Here is a 24,394-nt window from a genome sequence, read left to right as displayed (position 1 = left end):
AATAAAAATGAAGATATTGGAATTACATCAATAGTGTATAAAGAAATAAAATATACATTTTGAAGGCATGGATATCCCCGATCTAAGGAGAGTAAATTTGTCTTTTAAAATTAACTGGAACAGGAGAAATAAATATATCAATAAAAAGATGTATCAACCGACACCGAGTACAAGGAAAACAATAATAATAAGGAAGTGGCTATTCAGTATCAGATACTGAATAGTGCTTTTCCACTATTCGGTGTCGTCGGGTTTCGTAAAAAAGTTCACTCCCCACAGGTGTACACTCCTCTGAGTCCCAGATTCACTCCCACAGCTGCCCTCTTTGTCAGGTTTCGGAAAAAAAAAAAACAACAACACCGTATTATAGTGCAAAGCCACTATTCAGTGTCAGATACTGAATAGTACAAAACCACTATTCAGTATCAGATACTGAATAGTACAAAACCACTATTCAGTATCAGATACTGAATAGCGGTTTTCCACTAATAATAATAATAATAATAATAATAATAATAATAATAATAATAATAATAATAATAATAATAATAATAATAATAATAATAATAATAATTTAAATAGATACTGAATATTCGACTACAATTGACATCTATTTACCGAATACACGTGGTATTTTTAGAGGTGTTCCTTTTTTTACGAAACACGCCAGGAAGTAGGCAACAGCGGGGAGTGAACCTGGGACTGGGTTTCGTAAAAAAAAAGCAAATTGCTACCATTATCGGGCCCCATGCTCTAGGCGTTGTTGCAAGCGTTCATGACACTATGTGCATTGACTTGCGAAATTTTACATCCACCTTCTCAACGTTCCTGCTTCTACCGCACACTGGACAGCAACATTCCGCGGCGGAATAGCATAGTGCCAAGGCGGACGTCCCCAGGAGCGCTTGGTTAGCACCCCAAGTTGATCCCGCCAGCTTCCTCAGAAGACTGTTGCGTTTCTCCATCTTCCGGTCAACTCCGTCGAGATGCACCCGATAGGTAAGGCTGCGGTCCAGGGTCACCCCCAAGTATTTTGGATGCGGCTCATCATATGGGAGGAGCTGGTCCCCGACGAGGAGTTTACGGGTGTGGCAGCCACTGCATAGGTGGAATGCAGTGGCTACGGTTTTCGAAGTGTTCATGTAACACTTTTCGAAGTAAGGTATGAAGTCTTGTGTCGTCCTCTCTACGCATCGAGACGGGTCCACACTTTACCTTGAGTAAAGAGTGCCCAACCGTCCGTGCTTTTCCACTATTCAGTATCCACAAGGAACTCTTTTCTATAGAGAGAGTGAAAAGTGGGACAATCTCGGTTGAATGTAAATAAACTGCTGACCTCCTTCCAGATTGAACACGTGCAGTAACTGACAGCCCGATTCAAAGTTGTAAAAATATTTTGATCGTAATTTTTAAATTTCTGCTATTGTGCAATTAACATATCTAGTTCAAAATATCAAAGTAAGAGTGGCATTCAAATACATTTTTAAATGTCTAAATAGACATGATTTAATGTCACTAAATGTTAAGTGACACCATGGCTTGGTGGATATAAGCTGTTTGACTCTGAGCTTAAGGTTCGAGAGTTCAAATCCCGGCTGGGATAACTTTTTTTTTTTCCCCAATATTTTAAAAATTCCTTCTGTTTATTGATATTTTTTAAACTTTTGGTTTAATAATTTTATTTGCTTGTAATATGCTTTAATGTTGATATTATACTATTGTTCTTTTATTATTATTATTATTATTATTATTATTATTATTATTATTATTATTATTATTATTATTATTATTATTATTGTTGTAATCGTCATCATCATCATTATTATTATGATTATTATTTTTTTTAATCAAGTAGTTGGAGTAATTTAATCAGTTATCGATTTATTACGAATATCTTTTATGTGTTATAATCTCGTTGTTGTTTTTCATTGATGTGCTCTTCTCTTGTTTATTACTTTTTAAAATCTTGCTTTTTTCTCTTTGTCTCATTTGTTGTTGTTGTTGTTGTTGTTGTTGTTGTTTGTTTGTTTGTTTGTTTGTTTGTTTGGTCATCTAAGACAAACCCGATTCATTATAAATATGTGGCCAGACTTTCTGCCATTTTTAATTGAGCGATGTACTTCCGTGAATTAATTGCCGTATTATATTAAAATTTACGTGATAATAATAATAATAATAATAATAATAATAATAATAATAATAATAATAATAATAATAATAAATAAATAATAATAATAATAATAATAATAATAATAATAATAATAATAATAATAAATAATAATAATAATAATAAATAATAATAATAATAAATAATAATAATAATAATAATAATAATAATAATAATAATAATAATAATAATAATAATAATATAATAATAATAATAATAATAATAATAATAATAATAATAATAATATAATAAATAATAATAATAATAATAATAATAATAATAATAATAATAATAATAATAATAATAATAATAATAATAATAATAATAATAATAATAATAATAAATAATAATAATAATAATAATAATAATAATAATAATAATAATAATAATAATAATAATAATAATAATAATAATAATAATAATAATAATAATATAATAATAATAATAATAATAATAATAAATAATAATTAATAATAATAATAATAATAATAATAATAATAATAATAATAATAATAATAATAATAATAATAATAATAATATAATAATAATAATAATAATAATAATAATAATAATAATAATAATATAATAATAATAATAATAATAATATAATAATAATAATAATAATAATAATAATAATAATAATAATAATAATAATAATAAAATAATAATAATAATAATAATAATAATAATAATAATAATTAATAATAATAATAATATAATAAAATAATAATAATAATAATAATAATAATAATAATAATAATAATATATAATAATAATAATAATAATAATAAATAATAATAATAATAATAATAATTATAATAAATAATAATAATAATAATAATATAATAATAAATAATAATAATAATAATAATAATAATAATAATAATAACCTTTCGCGGCGAATAAAAGTAGTACACGCCTCTTGTTATGTGTCGTTTCTTTTCCGGCTCAGTGACGCATTTTTACTACGATAGAGGCGTGTGCAAAACTGTGACACAGCTTTCTGCTAGAGTGGTCGTGTGCAAAACAACTTTCTTCAACACTGTTCGCCGGAAGGTTTGCTCAGTTGCCACATTGATTTATTTGAAAAATAACAAAGAACCAATTTACATACCGAAATAGTTCATTCAGAGAAATTGAAATTCTTTTAAATTAGCCGACAGTTTGTTACACTCTTGCTGTGAACCCCCTGAAGGATAGGAATTAAATGATAACATAAGCACGCGCATTTATTTGATTTAGATTTTATAATTTACAATGTGCTTCGAAATGATTCGTTTATTACGCTAAAAGATAACGCCCGACGTGTAGGTAAATATAGAAAGGTCGAAGTTGACGTCACTCCAGCATATAAACATGGGCTCCATAAACATGTAAGGTTACACACACTTTTGTGTGTTGGTCCGTTATACTTCCGGATGGTAATGTTGTGAGCTTCTTAGCCAAGCGCACACTATTTATATGCAGGTCTGACCACATATTATTAAGTCCCATGGGTCTGACGCAGGGCACACACAGCCTTGGTCTGACGACATCCGAATCCATTCATGGATCTTGTTTAATATTGTTGTGATGGACACTATTTTGCGTAATATTTTTGAGATTTCCATTACAACATAAAGATTTGGGTTATCAGACCTACGAATAAGTGCACGTCGATAACACCCCATTCCACACGATAGACTCCAATCATTAGATGTAAGTATATTCCAAATATAAGTTTCCCTTACTATAGGTAACTTTTTGAAACCTAAATGGAGAAGGATAGGATAGGTACCAATGACCCTGAGTTTGCCATCCCTTTCACCCATCCGGTCTCTCGCCAATGTTAATGTCGCTTAACTTTATCATGATCACTCAGCTATCACACCATTGGCTCTGAACGTAAACGCTTGTATTTATGGATCGGACACCAATTCGTTAACTATAAGACTTATGACCATAAATAAAAGTAAAATTAAGGACAAAGAGAGGCTTGGGTTAATGTGGATGGGATTTAACTTTGCCACTTACTGAAATGCAATGCTAATCCAATTCCATTTTGATACGTTATTGCTCAATGAATCTCTAACCCAAGGTGCACACATAAGCAGGTCTGATAACCGAACGCAATTATGGATCTGATTTAGCATTGTTGTAATGGACAATATTGCGTCGGTTTGAGAGTATATCCATTACAACAATGAGAGCATAACAATTTGGATCATCAGACCTGCAAGTAAATGCACGCTGGTCTAACCGCAAATCACTACCTATACTAACCGCTGAGTTTCTGTATCTGTTTCAGTCTGTTTGGCTCCTTCGTGTAGAATTATCTGACTCATTCAAGAACCAGCGTGCTAAACGGAGAGGAGGTGAGATTGTTTGAGCCGTTAGACTTGGAGGTAAGATATTGGAAATTTTTAATTTGTTTGACTTCAGTGAGATGAACGATATTATTCATTAGTCCATAAAGACAGCCTTTGGATTTATTACACGCTCACTAGGAATATGGTGAGGTGAATGTTGACCAAGGACCCTAGCCTTGAAGTCAGGCATGGACATGGACTCCGATTCTTGCCATGCATGCGGCCATATATCCACTTTACTTCACACATTTTATTTTTATCTAAGTGGTGAATGGCAATTTGCAGCGGTAGATAGTTTTTGGGTTCATAATTTGAATAACATATTACTTATGGGGCCTTAACATTCACTGTTGCATTATTTTTCACAGTGTCTTAACGGTGTTGAAAAGGTAACCTAAACGTCCATTTGCCATTTGGCACCCAAGCGAGTGTGAGCTGATAAAATGACAATGGCCTAGTGTCAGTGGCTGTTACCCGATTTCTTTTTTTTTTTTCTTTTACTTTTGATTGATGGGTCTCAGAAAAAGTTCCATAAATTAGGCACTTTCACCGATACGATTTTCACTGCCGTCGTTGACGCCGCTATCGCCTCGAGAAGCTGTGACCGGGTTTTTACGGTCCTGCGGAGGGGGCCTACGGATATCTACGTATTTTTGTGTTTTTTGATAAATGAACGGGGTCGTATCAGGTATCATTGTTTTCTGGAGATCGCGCATTTTTCAACAGTCTTTGTTTCATCGAGATCCATTCATTGGTTCAGAAGATACAACAGAGTGAAGAAAGGCAAGTTTTTACTGATTTACAATTTTTTTTGTTGAAAATATAATGTTTTCAAACTTTATTGCAGTTAAAGCTTAACATTTCAATGTGTTGTATTCCAAATTTCATCTCATTTCATCCACCGGCAATGTGTTTTTTAGAACCGTAAAGAAAGGCGGTCTGATACCACCAGACCTGAAGTCGAGCGGAAATCTATCGATAATAGGTTTTTTCTTCTTTGTGTCTATTAAGCTACTTTCGTTTTAAAATTTATCGTAATAGATGGGGATCTTGTTCATTTTAAATGAAACTTGGTCTCGTTTTTATTTATGATTATTATATTTTTCCACTATGTTAATTTAATTTGACTTATATTGAAGTGAAAACAATGTGTTTTTAGAATTTTAATTTTAGTTTAGAATGGGTCTTCGTCTACAACTTTTGTCTTTTTTTTTCATCATCTCTTCCAACTTTCCAACATCATAATCGTCCATCATTATTATCACCATCTTCATATCATCACCACTTATTACTTTGTTATTAATAATTGTTAATTAATGACAATATAATAGTTCTGGCTCTTGTCTCAATTATTTTTTGTGGTTGTATTTTCCCCTTCCCTCTCAGATTCAGCATTCCAATACAGCTTTTGAAAACTTCAACCTGACAAAGAAATCAAAATGGACCCTGTGTCTACCTTAATTGATGTATTAAAAACATTTCAGTATCTCCCTCCAGATCCTGATAATATTTGTCATGGATATATTATTTTCATTTCCTACTTGGAGAAAAAAAATCTGAATCAGGATCATTCTATTCAGATTCTTAAAGACACCAACTTGGCCTTGACCAATGAGAACAAACAGTTAGTAAAAGAAAATAAAAAAATTACATCTGATCTGAATCAACTGTTTTTCCTTGAACAGAGATTTAAAAACAGAGCTGAAGGATTGCCATATTCAAATTGATTATTATATCGCTCTATTAGAAGAGACTTCAGCGCCATCTTGCTCTATCATCCAAATAAAACTGGCAACAGTTACTCCTGCTCCATAAGAAAGGTCATATACAAATGTCTGTCAAATGAGGTACCAGCAGCTACCACTGGCACAGTTGTAAAATATGCAGTTCAGTGTCTCACTGGTTCTTCCTTATTGTCAGTCCCAAACATATCGACAGCTACCAGAATGGCACGTGAGATGGGAGTAATTGCTGACATTCAGTCTGCTGAAACAATTCTGTCATCTGATGCAATGACCTTATCATGGGATGCCACAACGGTTGATGGACAACACATCAATGAAATACATATTTCAACAAAGTCATCAATACTCACCCTTAATGCAGCTCAATTGCCTGGTGGATGTGCAGAGGATTATGTACATCATATTTCAGACACTTTGGACAACATTGGGATGGCTTATGCTTCTTACAAAGGTATCCCACATATTGATGTGTGTGATGCCATAAAAGGAAAAATTTTATGTACTTTAACAGATCGGGCTGCTGCCAATCATGCTGCCGTGGTGCTGCTGGAGGAGAAATTGAACAAAAGCTTGTTGGATCTCAAGTGCAACCTCCACCCTTTGGATGGCCTGGCAAATGGCGCCCGTTCAGCTCTTAGAAAGCTGGACAGTAAGAGAAATCTTCATGGGAAAACCCTTGGAGGAACAAGCTGTGTTGTAAGTGTTATTCAGGGGATTTACAAGATTCGATACAAGGAAAAGGGTGACCCTCTTGGTTTTAAAATTTTTCTTAAGTCGGAGGATTTAAAACCAGGAACGTTCTTGAGGTATGTTGGGAATCGTCTCCATGTTCTTTTTCATCTGGCTGGAACTATTTATCGTTATCGCCACCAATTGGTCACCTATCTGAGGACACAGTGCAGTGCAACAACTCTTGCAAATTGCCTCGCCACCGATCTGTCGAATCCGAAAATTCTCAATGACCTGCAACTTTTGGGGATGGTGGGTAAATCGATCACAGCACCATGGATGGCTCTTTGCTACACTTCGTCCTCTGTTAGGAACCATGCAGGAATAGCTCATTCTCTGATCAACATCATTCCTAAGATTCAGACACTCGCCCATGCCCCGGATCGGCTGTACTCCGCAACCGAGGATGTGTTCGGTCGACACTTTATGGAAGAAGACACAGTTCTTCAGTCTTTAAAAATAGTTGATAGAGATGAGGCTGATTTGTATTTGTCTACAGAATGTATTCTTCAGGAGTTTGTGTCTATTCTGACACAACAACTGAAAGAGTACATGCCTGAGGGTGCAAATTCTGCAGCTGTCATGGCTGGAAGAGTTGACACCGCCCCAGCACACAACATATGGGCAGAGAGAACCCTGGGCATTCTTGACAAACAGATGAGGCGAGCCCCAAATGCTGCTCTAGATTATATCGATGCCAAAGTCAAGGTGAAGACCAACGGAACACTTGATTGGCTAGACAGCAAGTCCATTGAAGAGCAATCAAAAATCATCCTGTTTGCAAGGTGCCAGGGCATAAAGAATAAGTCCAGCTTTAATCTACGCCAGTCTGCATTGCAAATGGAGCTGGTGAAACGGCAGTGGGTAAAGCAACAAAAGAAGGACAGAGTGCGAAGAGCCAAAATTGCAAATGATGTCACCGGTGCGCTTCAGGACTCATCTGGATTGTCAAATACTATCTTCAGAAATGTAAAAGGGCCTCTTCTTGGATATTTAACTCAAATTTTCGATCAGCCGAAAGAGGTCATCGGATGCTATATTATTCACACCTGGAATGTTGAGGGAGAAGATATTCTTTACAATGGTCGAATTGTCAAATTGTCCAAGAAGAGGGATATTTTTACCATATCTTACTGGCGGGAGGAAGAGTCTGAGGACGAGTCTACAGAGTTCAGAGTAAAAGTTGTAGACATCATCACTGATATCGTGACAGAGGATCTTTACTTCCTTTGACTCTGATATTGTCTTCTTGAAGAATTGTTTCTGCCTTGCTGTGGATCCAGGTATGTTAATTTGCTGTCATTTTAATTTGGTTTACCTTTTGTTTCCTCAGTGACCCCGAACTTTAAAAAAATATCAGCCGATGATTTTGAAACAAAATATGTTTATAGACTTCGGTTACATGGTACAAAGGGAAATTAGCTATTACCTTTTCATATTTCTGGATAGAGCTTGAAAAGACCTTTAAAATGATATATCATTTGTCAATATCTGTTAAATAGGACAGTTTTTATAGTCCGATTTGTAAATCGGGTTTTCGCATACGGTACAGCGCCATTGCTCAATCACACGTAATGTTACATAATCATTACATAACAATGTTGCGTGATTAATTTCTTGCATTATTTCCTTTGGTCTAGTACCTCTATTGATTATATTAGGTGAAACATGTAATAATATGCTCTTTTTTTAACATAGTTGCTCTCTAAAAGGAGAGAAACCCTAAATTCATCAATTTTTCGGTCACAATTTTCAAGAATATTTCTTATATAGCTATATAAGGAGAAATTGTCGATATAAAAATCCATAACTTTTGAACCAATTGAGCTACAGTGTTGTATCATATATCATTTTAAATGGTTTTTCAAGCTCTATCCAAATAACATGGTTTTATTTCCTTTAGTCCCCTTTGAAAATTTCATGAAAGTGCCTACATAAATAGATATTTGATAGTTGAAAATGGTATCATTAGAAAGGAACCTGGTTGACTGATTTTTTATGTTTCAGTTTCAAGAGAATTTTTTCGTGTCATGATCATGAACGACAATACACGGCTTAATTCTCTTGCCCACTAACATTAAGTTTAGGCTATCTTTCAATTACAATATTTTCTAATGAATTTGAAGAGTAAAACTGGAATTTTACCAATGATAGAGCGTTCAATGCCCTTTATTTTTTGGTGTTTAGGCCTATTCTGTAAATAAACACCAGAGATATCTCAATTAATTTATCCAAGCCATGCCATGGTCTTAACTTGCAGCTCACAAATAACTAGCGGTCACGCAAGTGAATGGGGGAACTGACATAGATTTAGCCCATCATTTAAGTGCCTAGTCATATGTGTTGTGTTCATTACTTAATCCATATTTTTGTCCTGTTGGTCTATTTTCATAATCTGATTCACAATTTCACATGGATAACCATTATTGCATTATTTTTCACATTATTAGAACGGTTCTAGTTCACCATTTTAAAGATTAGAGACTAATCTTTATTTAATAAAATGATTATAACATTTTTATCTACCAGATACAAACTGCCAAAATGAGTTCTGATATATGTTTCAAGTGTGGAGGTAGAGGCCATTTTGCCAGATATTGTGGAACTGGTGGCGGCCCCCAGAGAGGTTTCCAAGGCGGTTTTTCTGGACGTAAGATGCATCTACTCCCTTCTTTTTTTTCTCTCTCTCTCTCTCTCTCTCTCTCTCTCTCTCTCTCTCTCTCTCTCTCTCTCTCTCTCTCTCTCTCTCTCTCTCTCTCTCTCTCTCTCTCTCTCTCTCTCTCTCTCTCCTCTCTCTCTCACACACACACACTCGCACGTCAGGTACTTTGGTTTAAAATTCAAATTCTTTTAATCCATTAAACCAAGTAAAGCCCACATCATTTTAAGTGTCTTGTATTAACAACACAATTCTAGGGTGACAATTTTAACTTGAAATTCATGTATAAAGTCTGTTGTAAGGGTGCCATGTTCTCAAAAGTACTTGTATATATTCTTTTTGCTTCGGAATGTTTGAAATTTCAATTTTCCTTTGCAGAGAAATGCTACAAGTGCAATCGAACTGGTCATTTTGCCAGAGAATGTACTCAAGACCAGGAGAGATGTTACAAATGTAATGGATTAGGTCACATCGCCAAAGACTGTGAAAAACAAATTTCCACAGGTACTGTTTCCTCTTATTTTACATTGACATAGATTAGATTTTAAAATTTTAATCCTTAATTTAATAATTTTAGAATTTTAAGATTGTAAAGTGAATTTTGATCTGTTTTGAAAGTTTTGCAACACAAATTAAAATTGGTAGTGTTTTTATGCACCTCCGTTGACGGTGTATCTTAACGGATCGTTTTTATACACCTCCGTCACGCGTGTTTTTATGCACCTCCGTTGACGGTGTATCTTAACGGATCGTTTTTATACACCTCCGTCGCGCATGCGCATTCCACCCAATTTCATTAGCGATATTGTGTTTCTTCATTTGGACATGGCGAAAGTTATATTGTGACATCTGTAGGATGTTTTTGTTAATAAATTTTATAAAAAAATAATAATAATTTAAAAAATCGAAATATAGAACCAGAAAATAGAAGTTGCATTGAAGGTAAAATAATGTTTTAGAAAGACCTTATTAAATGTGATGAACAGTCAGGTGGCTCCGTAGCGCAGTGGACAAGCTGTCAGACTCCAACCTTGAAAGTACCGGGTTCGATTCCCAATGTTGGCTTTTTTTTTTTTTTTTTTTGATTTACTTTGTTTTTGTTTGCTTTTTTTTCTTTCTTTTTTTTTCAAAAACTTTTTATCATGTTTTTAAAAAACTTCGATTTTAATTTTCTAAAATTATTTATTTATTTGAGATCAGTATTTGTGTGCCATGTTTCTTTTTACTTCTGATTTTTAAAAATTATTGTTATCATTCTTTAATTTATTATCATTGTACATCGGTAATCACTAAGCAGCGTGCCAAACTACAATCTAAAACTATTTAAACCTCATGGACGTATGCAGCAACAACTTTATCATCATCGCCAACGGAGGTGCATAAAAACGGTGCGTTTTTGTACACCTCCAACGGAGGTGTATAAAAACGCCACCATTAAAATTACCACATAAGGTACCAAGTCTGTGAAACCAGAGTCATCAACTGTATATCAAAGAGCTATTTCTATCGAGGGCTTCCGACTTTCATCATTCAAGTGCCATCTTTGGTCAATAAATTTTTGAAACTCGTATTTAAAGCCTCTACCCCTCCTTGTGACCAACAGAGACTAACTGCAATTTCGATATTTGGCAGGAATAGTCATGTGGCCAAAACACCTCTGTAAAGTGTTGCAGAAGCCAGTTTTTACAAAGACCTCAGTGTGCTTTAAAAAAAACAACTCATTTCAGTCCCCCTAGTTGTATAATTTTAACATTAGCAGGGACAGGGATTTTGCAGTTCTTTCAGCATTTACAAATTTTAATTTTTGTTGAGAGAAGTCGGGTGAGAAGGGGAAAGGAGCAGTTATTACCCCTTAATGATTTTTAAAATTTTGTTTTTTATTTTACAAAGTTAGTCCCAATCCTTGCATTAGAATGAATTTTCAATGTCAAACTGCTTTTTTTTCTGTTCTCTTCTGTAGGTTTAATCTGAATATTCTGTTTTACTCATTGAAAAAAAAAGCATTTTAATTTTTTTTTGGTGATAACCAAGAAAAGAAAAACAAGTGCAATATATATGATCTAATTCTGGTTTATTTTTTTTTTTTTTTTAATGAGAGCAGAGTGAGAGGTTTGTTTCTGTAGATTCTACTTGATTTTCTTGATCTCAATTTTAATGTTTAGTTATTAAAAAAAAAAGGGGGACTTTTGAAATTCCTTGCTCAACAAATACTTCATTTTTTCCAATTTATCTATCGAATGTGCTGGCTGCAGTTTTGCAGGGCGTGGTTTCCGAACTCTCATTGTGGGACAGTGGTTGTTTTCTGTGTTTTTTTTACCCCTATATGTTTTCCAATTGCGTCTTGTCATTGTCTTGGCCTTGGAATACGATTACTTGGATTTCTCCTTTCCCTTGCTCGAGTCTTGGCTGAGAGGGAAACAGTTAAATGTATAGTTTTGGGGGGATATTTTTTGTCTTGTAAATCATCTTGGTTATGCATTGTATTATTTTAAAATTTTATAAATATATATATAAATATATATATATATATATTTGTAGACATCGGGCAGAGCTGCCAACCTACCGCAAAAAATGCGGAATTTTACGCATTTTCAGCGATTGTACGCTTGTACGCATTTCCCCCAAGATTGTACCCATTTTCAGTGTAGGGAGTCACTTCAGTTTTCTTTAGTATTATTACTAGCCTATTGAGAAACCTTAGTGACCAAGTGGATATTCATATATCTTTTGACCAATTATGATCTTCATGCTGGGAGGTCGAATTCTGAAAGGATTGGATTATAGTCTTTTGAGCATTTTTGTTGCTGCAATTGAGTTTGTGCGGTGTGACTTTATGTAAGTATACCTTCCTCTTACTTTCACAATGGTTAGTTTCCGTCGATTTCAGGATTGTACCCATTTTTACGAAATCTCCCCCATTTTGAGGTCCCATTGTACTAGGCACTTAAATGAAGGGCTAAATCTGTGTCAGAGTTCTCCCATTTACCTGTGTGACCGCTAGTTATCGTTTGTGAGCTGCAGGCTAAAACCATGGCTTGGTTAAATTGATATCTCTGGTATTTATTTACAACAAGATATGAAGTGAGTAGAAAAGTGCCAGAAGACAATAGAGAATAAAAATTTTTTTTTCGCGGCGGTGGTGGGGTTTGAACCTGCGACCTTATTGGTACGACAACTCCGCCTGGCAGGTGAGAGCGTGGCTCTACCGTGTGAGCTATCCACGAACACAAAAATATTCGTTTCAAACCCAAAGTCATTTCTAGATCCCTCTCTCACCCACTTCTTGAGATCGCCGATTCGTTCGCCACCATCGCGAAGTAATTTTGACCAGCAGTTAAGCTTAATAGCCAATATTCTCATCACAAACATATAACATAGAAACGATTGAGACATTGAGTATGCTCCGGTGTATGGGGTGAATTTTTAATTCAGAAAAGTGAGTGGAGCAGGCACTTATGTTGGTAACAACAAGATATGAAGTGAGTAGAAAAGTGCCAGAAGACAATAGAGAATAAAAATTAATAATTACTTCGCGATGGTGGCGAACGAATCGGCGATCTCAAGAAGTGGGTGAGAGAGGGATCTAGAAATGACTTTGGGTTTGAAACGAATATTTTTGTGTTCGTGGATAGCTCACACGGTAGAGCCACGCTCTCACCTGCCAGGCGGAGTTGTCGTACCAATAAGGTAGCAGGTTCAAACCCCACCACCGCCGCGAAAAATTTTTTTTATTCTCTATTGTCTTCTGGCACTTTTCTACTCACTTCATATCTTGTTGTTACCAACATAAGTGCCTGCTCCACTCACTTTTCTGAATTAAAAATTCACCCCATACACCGGAGCATACTCAATGTCTCAATCGTTTCTATGTTATATGTTTGTGATGAGAATATTGGCTATTAAGCTTAACTGCTGGTCAAAATTACTTCGCGATGGTGGCGAACGAATCGGCGATCTCAAGAAGTGGGTGAGAGAGGGATCTAGAAATGACTTTGGGTTTGAAACGAATATTTTTGTGTTCGTGGATAGCTCACACGGTAGAGCCACGCTCTCACCTGCCAGGCGGAGTTGTCGTACCAATAAGGTCGCAGGTTCAAACCCCACCACCGCCGCGAAAAAAATTTTTTATTCTCTATTGTCTTCTGGCACTTTTCTACTCACTTCATATCTTGTTGTTACCAACATAAGTGCCTGGTATTTATTTACAGACTTAGATCAATTAAATACCAAAATAAAGGGCATTGAACGCCCTATCATTTGGTACAATTACCGTTTCCCTCCTTAAATTCATTTAGAAGATATTGTAATTGAAAGATAGCTTACTTTTATTGGGCAAGAAAATCAAGCCGTTTATCATCATTCATGAAAAACTTCCCTTAAAACATAAATAATCATAAAATTCAATCATTTTCCTTTCCAATGATACCATTTTCAACTTTCAAAACTGCTTCCAGGATACCCTTTGAGCATTCCATAAAATCACACTCATTTCAAAATCTACCAAAGTAACGCCATTTCAGCTTGGACTGCCTGGTCAGCGTCAGTCATTGGCTCCTAGCCTTGTGACGTCACAGTGTTTCAGGGGAATCCCCTTTCGTTTTTTCAGTCAGCTGGTGCCCAATTTCAGGCTGATTCCTATAGTAATTTTTGGGTGTTTTTAGGGCATAAAAAATTGAATAACTCTGCTTCTATATAACCTAGAGACAAAATTCAAACGGTTTTATCATCGGAATGGTATACTGCATCATAGTCAACCAGATTTTATACTGTCATTTGAAAACTGAATTTTCATTTAAGTGCCTAATTGTACACATTCTCATCAGATGGGGTTGGCAGCTCTGATCGGGACTTGTGCTTGTGTCAGGATGACTTTTCTCAGACTAAGTACCCAGATCTTGGAATCCACATCTGTTTTAAATCTATATAAGTGTTTTGGACTAACCCATTTTCTTCCTTTTTTGCTGGTGCTGAAATGACCTAAATGTGTAGCAAGCGTCGTAAAACCTATATAACAAACATTTTTAAAAAAAGGATTTTGAAATTCCTTGCTCAGCAAATACTTTATCGTTTCGAATTCTATCAGTGTGCTGGCTGCAATTTTGCATTTCAAAATTGTACTAATTTTACCCTTTTTGGTTAGCAGTCTCACATTTTTTCTCATGAGGATGGCATCTCTGAAGTTATTTTCATATAAAGGAAGTTGCCTTGGCTCTTAATTATAAAGGTATTGGTATCATTACTAGTGGCTCAGTATTCATTTGCTTTGAATGTGGGGGAACTGATTAGTGCACTATCTCTTTATCCTTATTTTGACTTTGAAATAGAACAATGAAGTTGAGCAAACCGGGTTGTGTTTTGTAGATAAATGTTCCACTGGATAAAGGCATCAGAAGAGCTGTAAGAAAGTCAGATAAACAGGCCAGGAAAGCTGAACTTAATATATTGCACAGATAAAGTTGCTTGCCCATACCTGCCGAATCTTGCAAATTTTTCGTATTTTTACAAATTTTAGTGACATTTCATGGCCAATTATGAAAAAATGAAATTTTGTTGAAAATTGCGAATTTTTAATTCTCAGTTATACTTAAATAATGGTGATACTACTACTACTATAATAATGATGATGCTTATGTGATGATTATAATGATAATAAAAAAGCATTTCTACAGTGCATAAACATGATGTAATGTTGAAGTAATCGTCAATGTCAAATTGTGGTTGTTCGTTCCTGATTTAACAAAATTACTAATTTCCTTGTCAAATTACTAAATATTTTGACATAAAAACACTAAATTTGAAGTTTTCAATTTGGCAGGTGTGCTTGCTTTTGTACTTTCGAATTGTAGCAGTGTTGTTTTTTTTTTTTTTTTTTTTTTGTTTTTCAGACCATTTATTTTTATCTTCATATGAAGTTGACTACTGTCATCATTTGTAACCTTGTTCTGCAGATTGGTTTGATAAATCTCAAATATAATGTTGCTCTCTTTCTTGATTATTCCCTTTCAGGTCAATTGTTTATATTCTTGCATAACCAGGTTTTCCTCTTTACAAAATACATACATGGTGTATAGGGTTTGATTGAACAGCCATTTCTTAAGACATAACCAATGCGAAAACACTGGTGTTTCATAATGTTCAAAGATCTGTTGATGAATTATATCAGATCATATCTCTAAGACAGGGTGATTTTAAATTTGTATCTTGTTTCCCTAAAAGGAGCATGTTATAACTGTGGAAGCAGTGAACATCTTCAGCGTGACTGTCCTCAAGCCATTGTCAAGTCCTGTTATCGTTGTAATGAATCTGGACACTTGGCTAAAGAGTGCCCAGCTGATATCCCAGGCAAACCTTTCGCCGATGATCGCAAATGTTACACCTGCGGTGGAATTGGCCATCTCGCTAAAGATTGTCCCTCCCCACGCAAAGAATGCTACAGGTAAGGCTTTTGAAATTATTTTTAAAAAATAAATTTCTGACTAAATACCAGCCACTTAGTTAATTTAAAGTCATAATATTCCCCCCCGTCCCTTTCTCTCCAAATTTTTTTCTTTTAAAAATTATTTCAGAGTTGTTTAACTCCTATCATCGAAAATAGCAAAATGTTGTGACATTTGCTTTTTCAGAAAAAAGTCATAGGATCTTGGGCAGTTGAGTTGGTCACTTTTCATTCTTTTCTTTTTTTTTAGGGGGTCAATTTTGGTCAAATTCAGAGTTTTTGCTTAAAGTTATGTTTTTTTTTATAAATTGTAATTTCCGCAACATTACAAAAGACAATTTGGAAATGTTTAAAGTTTATACCTTTACATTTTAGCGTTTTTTAACTCTAAAACCCTACTTAGGACAAAATGAAACGATTTGTAAAAGAAAAATAAATAGATATCAAGTGTATCTTTTAAATGATATGACAAAATTTGTATTTTGCATAGATCAAATGATCTAAAAAGTTTGGGCTGACTGCTTGTATAACTTATTGAGAAATGTCGCTCAGGAATCAGGAAAGCAGCTATTTATATGCATTTTTATGTCAACAACCGTTTATTTTTCAATAACAACTCGACTTGTCAATAGGAAGATCATCCGGTTATATTTAACAATATTACAGATCCTACAGTTGCAATTTGAGAATTTTAGTTTCACTGCCGATCTTCCTCTTTTTTGCTTGTTTTCGTCAATGACAACTTTTTGCGGTTGTTCCAAATTCTCTAACTGATTTGTTTCATTACCCCCAATATTCCGATTTCCGCTTTGACAAAATTTTAAAGAATTGTAAAAAATTCAAATATCCATATTTTGAACTGAAAAGTTGGTTTTCTTCATGTCTCATAAGTATCTTCAATTGAGCCTAGTTTGAGGAAAATCAAATGGGGTGTGGTTTCCACCCTTGGTCCACAAGACGTGGAATGGCCCTTTTAATCTGTTATAAGGGGTGTTCAACTTAAGTTTACCCTTTTTACCTTTGTTTTTACTGTTTTACAATTTTAATTTATTAAAGATACTTGAGTCTTATGTGTAAGATCCGTAACCACTGGACTACAATAACAAAGATAAAGCGAGTAAAAACAAGTACTTTCAGGTCTTTACTTTTGGCCTAAAGTTAATTTTAAATCTCCTGCATAGAAATTATTTTTTAAAAAGTTTTAAGGAAAGGAAAATTCATAAAAAATTTACAAAAAGTAAGTTATATCTCTACTATTAAGGCTAGATGTACACTAGAAGTAGTAATATACGAAACTATGATATTTTATGTTATGATTTTGTTTGAGTTTAATCGATGGACCGATAAATTTTCCTTCTTTTTGTCAAATTGCCATTATCATCACTGATTGTATTGAGAGAAATCAACTCTTACAAAAGGTTTTAGTAATGAATCATCTTTGAATTAGAATTAATTAAAAATAGTGGTGTGTATTGATCATTTTTTTTCTCTCACATTAAAGCTGTAAAATTTTCAGCCAATGTTTATCTTCTCAACATTGGCTTGACCATTTGACTCCTTCACTATTTTACATTAGTTCTCTCGTAGTCACATGAATGGGCCAATCAAATTTGATGTTCGCTCATGTTGAATGCAATAGGGTAAACTTGGATACAGCACTTTCATTTTATATATGACATATATCTTGGTTTGGGAAAGAAAGGGATAAATGCTGAGAGAAAAAACTCCTCGCATTTATTTTGAATTGAGCGTGTTGCGTTTACTTCATTTATCTCGGGATTATTTGATAATCATCTGAGAAATTTAAAAAAGCAGAAACATAAAAGAAGAAGTGAACTTGAAGACCCAGGACATAACCACAACCAAGTTATCATCATCATATCTTCTTATTTTTCATGCTCGCATCCTCATCAAATGATAATGTTAGTCCATATCACAAATTGTCCTGCAAACTTATCTTTTTAATTTTTAACTTTTTTTGGCTTATCCAACCACATGCCCTCTGGTCATCAGTTGCATTGGATCCTCAGCACTATCATCGCCATCTGGCACATTGAACTCTTGTCCAAATTCATCTTCTTTGTCATATACATTATTTCAGAAATTTTCCAAACAAATTAGTCATTAATCAATCAGTTTTTAGAATAAAATAAATGCCATATTCACAAATGTGTAGCACAGAAACGGTTGTGTCAATCAGTAATCAGAAAGGAAAAGTGGACAGCAATATCGAGATGTTACCACAGTCCATTTTTTAGGACAGGTTCACGTTTTAATTTATTTTTGCTATTTTTAAAATAAAAAAAGAGGTTATTACTATTATTATTAATTTATTTGCTTCATAAATAAAAATTACATTCTTCAAAGAATGGTTGCTTGTTATTAGATTTATTCGTTTTGAATAAATGTTTACTTCTATAAGATTATGGTTTCTAGTTTAGGATGGATAATATGTTTTATATATTTTTTACTAATAACTATTTGTTTTGGGCCTGAGATGATGAGTTGAGACATGAAGAGGTTGCAATACAATGTTGTAGTGTTGATTCCATGAACAGGAATGGTGTTGGTGGAAGCAGCTATGGGCCGATGCGACCAGGCAGGACCATTTCAAGGACCATTACTCGGTCAGGTGGTCCATATCGTTGGGCTGCTGACAATCATCGCAGGGAGGTGAAGTGGAACTAAAGTGAAGGTGGAAGAGGATAAGATGTTGATGGATGGGCTGACAGAGGTGAGAGCACATGAGTAATGGTGATGGAGGTGGTGGATATTGCGAGAGTAAAGGAGTGTGTGGAGGAATAGAGGATGTGGTCGGTGTTGATGGAGCAAAGGAGTGGATGGAAGAAGAGAAGCTGTGGTGGGAAATGTTTTTACCATATATTATCGTTCACATCATAGCCATTTTTGTGAGATATTTGGGAATATTGAGCATATTAGATTTTTTCATGCAGGGAAAGTGGGGGGGGGGGGGGGGGGGGAGGAGGTAATTTTGGAAGTTTCAGATGTTTCCTTTTTTTTTTTAAACATCTGCTGTTTTCAGAAAAATAGTCTCGGTTTCAATTACATAATTGATCTTAATAAAATAAAAGTATTGGGATAGCATTTTATAAAGCGGCTTAGGTTCAAGTTGAAAGGTTTTTCTGTATTTTATTTTTATCAGGCTTCTTTTTATTCCATACATTATTGATTTTATACAGCATTTTTAGGGGATCAATTTTGGTCAAATTCAGAATTTTTGTTCTTAAATCTTAGGTTAAAGTTGTGTTTTTGTATTTAATTTATTTTTAAGGGTTTTACGGCACTTGCAACAATTTAGGTCATATCAGCGCCATTAAAGTTATGTAATTATTTTGCTCAAATTTGAAAATTTGTTCTACTTGAATTACACTCTACTGATGCTAAAGCATTTTAAATTGATAATTCATTTAAATAAAGATTAAAATCATTCCTTTTTGGATGATTTTTTTTTCTTCAAAATCAAATTTTCCCCCCCTAAACTATGCATATTTTGTTTAGCTGCTTTTGGGTTATTTAAGGTATGTGTCGCTTTCAAATTATGTTTTGAGCAGAGATAACTAGGTGAGGCTTGATTGAAGTAGATAAATGGAGACAATAGTTGGAGGAAGAAGACTACTTTCCCCAATGGTGGATATGATGGTTTAGAGAAGTGGAGAGATATGGCTATAACTAAAATAGATGAAAAACATTTTGTTGAGGTAGAGTTGCTAAGTTATGATAAAATAGTGGAAAGGAGAGAGTTGTAATTCTGGTGGCCCTTCGGTTTCAGGAAGAGTTGATGGTTATCTCAAAAATAATTTCAACGATGAGGTCAGGTTAATGACAAGGTCATTGTTAAATTAATGAGGAAAAGGTACCTGCAATAAAAATACAGTGGTCTCTGTTTATAGGCATGCTCTGGATGTGACACGGGTTTTTTTAAAATATATAAATTTGACCTTTTAGAAGCACGATCGTCAAAAAGAACTCTGTTTCTAAACACGCTAGTTTTCTGACCATTAATAATTACAGAAATAAAAGAATAGGGATAATTTAAGAGAGAGAAAAAAAAACCCCCATAATTTTTAATATAGAATACTGACAAGCAAATAATCTGCATGTAACGTAACCTCACTATTCCTCCATTGCTTTACTTGCACAAATGAATCAATATCTCAGTGATGAAAATCTCTAGGTGATAGCAATAGTCATGCTCAGCAGCCCGTTGAACTGGTACAGGGTTGGGGGGGGGGGGGGTAATCGGGTTGTTTACTTGTGTTGTTGTTGTTGACACCGCACTGGAAGCGCAATAAGGGGAGGGAGGGCTTCTGTACTTTTTGTTTCTTCATGCATGCATTTGTTGCCAAGACTTTAAAAAAATAAATTTTGTGCTACATACCTGCACTCTGCACCAACATCCTCAGATGTTACAGTCTGAACCAATTCAGAGAAAATGAGGATGGCATAAACAGATGCATCCATTCAAAAAAACGTGCAAAAGTCACAAGCTTCTTTATCTTTTTCCCCACACCTAGGGCGTAATGGTTACGTATATTTTGGTAAAGAAGAAAGGGTTTGTTTACCCTTTAAAAAGGATATTTTAAAAGCTAAAGATGATTTCTTAATGGATCTATTGTGGTTCCAAGCATGCAATCATGTGCTTACCATTAACATTTAGAGGGAAAATATATTTTTACTGTAATATGAGTGTTGATGATTTAAAATATTAGAATCCGCTTATGTGCACGAGCTGGCTATAAGCAGGCTCTGACTAATGAGGACTGTGCTTATAAAAGGAGACCATTGTATTTATATAATGTCTGCAATGTACAGAGGGTCTTAATCGTGTACTTTGGTAAAAATAATGTTTGTTTTTATTTAGTTTTTCACATTTGCAGAGCGCTTCATTGTTATAATGCTTTGATGGGAATGTTGATTTATATTTTATACTCGCTTGAAAATTAGATACAGCAGCTACATTTTGGACTGACTGATTTTGCAAAAATGACATTTTCTGATGAATTTTTAAATTTATTTAAATCTTCACAAAGAAACTAATTATTTTTTAATAAAAATCAGACACTGGGGACACGAACGTTATAACCAGGCCAACTAGGTATTTAAGAAAGACCCGCCTGTCTTTTATTTATTTTCCTCTTTTCTTTTTTCTTCAGTTGTCTCGTTATAGCAATATCTATTGCAGTGTTCAACTTGTAATGAAATGTAATTTACTATTTCATGGTTGCATGTACTTTGGAAATAGCTCATTTCAAAACCTACAATTTTGTCATTTATGTTATGCCCTGTAACCTTTAATGAAACTATAAATTCCATGTGAATTCATCTTGCTAAAAAGATGTGTGAATGTCATTGCAGTGGGCACAGACATCAAATGTGCAAGAGCACACCATTTTGTTTTCGTATTGTTTTCCGTTATAATTTTCCTATCCCTGAAGTAGTGATTTTTATTTTTACAACCAGATTCTTTGGTTATATTAACCACAAATTCTAATCTCGTCATTAATGGAAATCTGTTATCTTCTTTTAATTTTTTTCATTCATCTCTCATCCTTTTCTTTGTTTTTTTGTTTGTTTTTTTTACTCCTTTAAAGAAAAAGTATTTTGTTAGATATTCATGTCTGTTATCTTCTATCTTAATATTTCCTGTATTATAAAAATATTTGGACACAAACCTATGATGTTATATTTTATATTCCCAAATTTCAGATGTAACGAAACAGGTCACCTTCAAAAAGATTGCCCTAATGGACCACAGTCAGTCACTCAGTGCTACAATTGCAACGAGGTTGGACACATTGCAAGAGACTGTACAGCTGAAGTGACAGTGTCTTGATTGTTTGGTTGTCTGTTATTGGATGATGTGTGACAAGCTTTTGTGATTGGTTATCTGAAGCTACATCTCTGGTAGACCCATGGGCCAACAAGTTCTGTACATTATAAATGTTCTTTTTTTTTTTTCTTTTTTTTTTAATAAGTATGTGTCCACAGACTCTTATTAGGGGCAGTTAGGGCTTAAATTTAAAGTATTTCTCTTTATTTTTTTCATCGCAAATTTGTCATTTAAATTTCATTAATGAAAAAGAACATAAGTTTTGTTGGTTTTTTTTTGTTTGTTTTTTTTTTAATCTTTTGATTTTTCTTCTTGTCATATTTATGCAACGTTTATTGAAGATACTTTTCTGTTTCAATGTCAAACCAATTTTGGGTGTTTGGTGTATTGGTGCATTCAACAGTGTTCAGGAACTGTTCCCCCCATTCCATTTGTATGTGAGAGAGAATGTGTATGCTTGTTTCAGAGTTGTTTGTATGTTTGTCTTTATAAATTAAATTTATCATTGATCAAAAAGAAAGAAAAGTGGTGAAATCAGATGATGATCATCTAAGAAGTTTGATTGTTTTAATTGTATCACGACAATATTGTTATTGTCTCATTAATTGTTCAGAGGTGGGATGGAGATGGTTGGTGAGGTTTCATTGTATTATGAAGAGGTGGCTGTTTTACACGGGAGGAGTAGAAAGATGAAGAGGTGGTTGTTGTTTTATACCGGAGGAGCAGAAAGATGAAGAGGTGGTGAGCTTCTTTAGGCAGCTTTTCACATGTTATCTCTTACCATTAAAAAATATCGAGGAATGTTTTGAAATCTTGATCTAGGGGGAAAATTTTGCCTCAAAAAAATGCAATAAGACATTTAGGTAAGAGATATTAAAATTATTGTTTTTATTTTTTATTATTATAATTATTATTATTATTAATTTTAATATTATTTAGTTTTCCTTGAACCCTTTTCTTGAAATATCTCAATCAAATCATTATGGTGCATGGCTTTGGCTTTAGCAGACATTTATTCTAATGACAAAGTTAAATTTGTACTTAGAGTTTTTGTGCTTATGTTGTTTTTTTTTTTCTTTTTGGCTCAGTTTCTTTGTTTTTTAAATTTTCAATCTTGTGGATAACATGCTCAATGTTGACTTTCAATTTATTCATTATAATTATAATTTTTTTTCTTTTTTTTTCTTAATGTTTTTTTTTTTTCTTTTTTCTTATTTTTAGTTTGAAACTGAGCATGACTTTTCAGATGTAATGGGTGCATTACTTTTTTACAAAGATAAATATGTTAAACAAGTCTTTAAATCTTTCATCATAATACTTGTTTATCGCACAATGCTTTTTTGGGAAGCATCTTTGAACATAGTTATGATGATATAATATAGCCAATATGGCCTCTTGCACTTGAGTTTTGTTGTTGGTGGTGGCATTGAGAGTGGAGGGAATTGTAAATAAATACTGTTTTGTACTCAATTCTTGTTTTTACAAGGTGTGCTTTTGTTTTAATATTAGTGGAATGTGTCGTGGACGTCATAGTAACTTAAACTATGGTTTTCCTCGGACTGCGGAAATTCGCAATTTTTGTGTCAGAGGAGGAATTTCCTCCTATAAAAAAAAAAAAATTTTCCTCAATCAAATTTTCTGGCTTTGAATTTTGAAAGATTTGATGTGTGGTGGAACAAACTGGTGCAGTTTCCCAACTATCCAGAAGATAGCTAGAGTAGTTTATCATCTCAATGGCTCTAAAAGTGTGTGTGGGGGGGGGGGGGGGGGGGGTGTTAGTGAGGTAAACACGTGGCGTAAAGAAAACCATTCATAATTTTCCTCCTTTTTCCCTTTTTGTCACCATCAGCACTGAGTCGTACTCGATTTTACCAAGTAAGAGGAGGATGCACGTTCACATTTATTTTCAGCATTAACTCGGGAGTTTGGACATGGCATGGGCATATTAATATTAATTGTCGATGTCAGACTTCAGCCATATTGACTCAAAGTAAATGTAATTGAAATTGTTGCTGTGCTTGCTCAGTCTGAGGTAGACGCTGACAAAAAGACAACTTTAAAGTTATGTTCATCCTGCAGGGATGTAAGATTGGGTGGGGTTCCTGACCTCCGAAAGTGAGCAGGGAGATACTTAATGCGTCTTCTATCCCCCCTATGTCTGTTGTCCAACTTGCTTTCTGTCTTTGTCTTGGAATGAGATTACCTAGTGAGGTAAACACGTGGCGTAAAGAAAACCATTCATAATTTTCCTCCTTTTTCCTTTTTATCACCATCAGCACTGAGTCATACTCGGTTTTACCAAGTAAGAGGAGGATGCACGTTCACATTTATTTTCAGCATTAACTCGGGAGTTTGGACATGGCATGGGCATATTAATATTAATTGTCGATGTCAGACTTCAGCCATATTGACTCAAAGTAAATGTAATTGAAATTGTTGCTGTCGCTTGCTCAGTCTGA

The 24,394-nt window shown here is 34.1% G+C and overlaps 1 protein-coding gene across 2 annotated transcripts; it reads left to right on the top strand.

Moving 5' to 3' along the window:
• Positions 1-4,458: 4,458 nt before the first annotated feature.
• Positions 4,459-23,405, top strand: LOC144974808 (uncharacterized). 2 transcript variants are annotated; one of them, XM_078918097.1, is made up of 6 exons: positions 4,459-4,551; positions 9,519-9,639; positions 10,027-10,152; positions 15,865-16,084; positions 18,643-18,818; positions 21,812-23,405. In XM_078918097.1, the coding sequence occupies exons 2-5, from the start codon at positions 9,534-9,536 to the stop codon at positions 18,770-18,772; spliced, it is 582 nt and encodes a 193-aa protein (XP_078774223.1). In that variant the 5' UTR covers positions 4,459-4,551; positions 9,519-9,533; the 3' UTR covers positions 18,773-18,818; positions 21,812-23,405. The 2 variants fall into 2 exon arrangements, with proteins under 2 accessions (XP_078774223.1, XP_078774224.1); XM_078918098.1 differs by lacking the exon at positions 18,643-18,818 and having other exon boundaries at positions 21,812-22,460.
• The last annotated feature ends 989 nt before the right edge of the window (positions 23,406-24,394 follow it).

The sequence above is a fragment of the Berghia stephanieae genome, chromosome 6, assembly GCF_034508935.2.
Source record: "Berghia stephanieae isolate SIO BIC M18660-M18661 chromosome 6, UCSD_Bste_1.3, whole genome shotgun sequence".
Lineage (NCBI taxonomy): Eukaryota > Metazoa > Mollusca > Gastropoda > Nudibranchia > Aeolidiidae > Berghia > Berghia stephanieae.
Note: the sequence above shows the minus strand (reverse complement) of the source record. Positions and strands in the feature narration are given on the sequence as shown.

Bases quoted from the DNA above. Each gene is read 5' to 3' on its own strand.
- LOC144974808 (XM_078918097.1), top strand. From the start codon at position 9,534: ATGAGTTCTGATATATGTTTCAAGTGTGGAGGTAGAGGCCATTTTGCC. The intron at 9,640-10,026 runs GTAAGATGCATC...TTTCCTTTGCAG, and splicing joins CCAAGGCGGTTTTTCTGGAC to AGAAATGCTACAAGTGCAAT. The intron at 10,153-15,864 runs GTACTGTTTCCT...TTTCCCTAAAAG, and splicing joins TGAAAAACAAATTTCCACAG to GAGCATGTTATAACTGTGGA.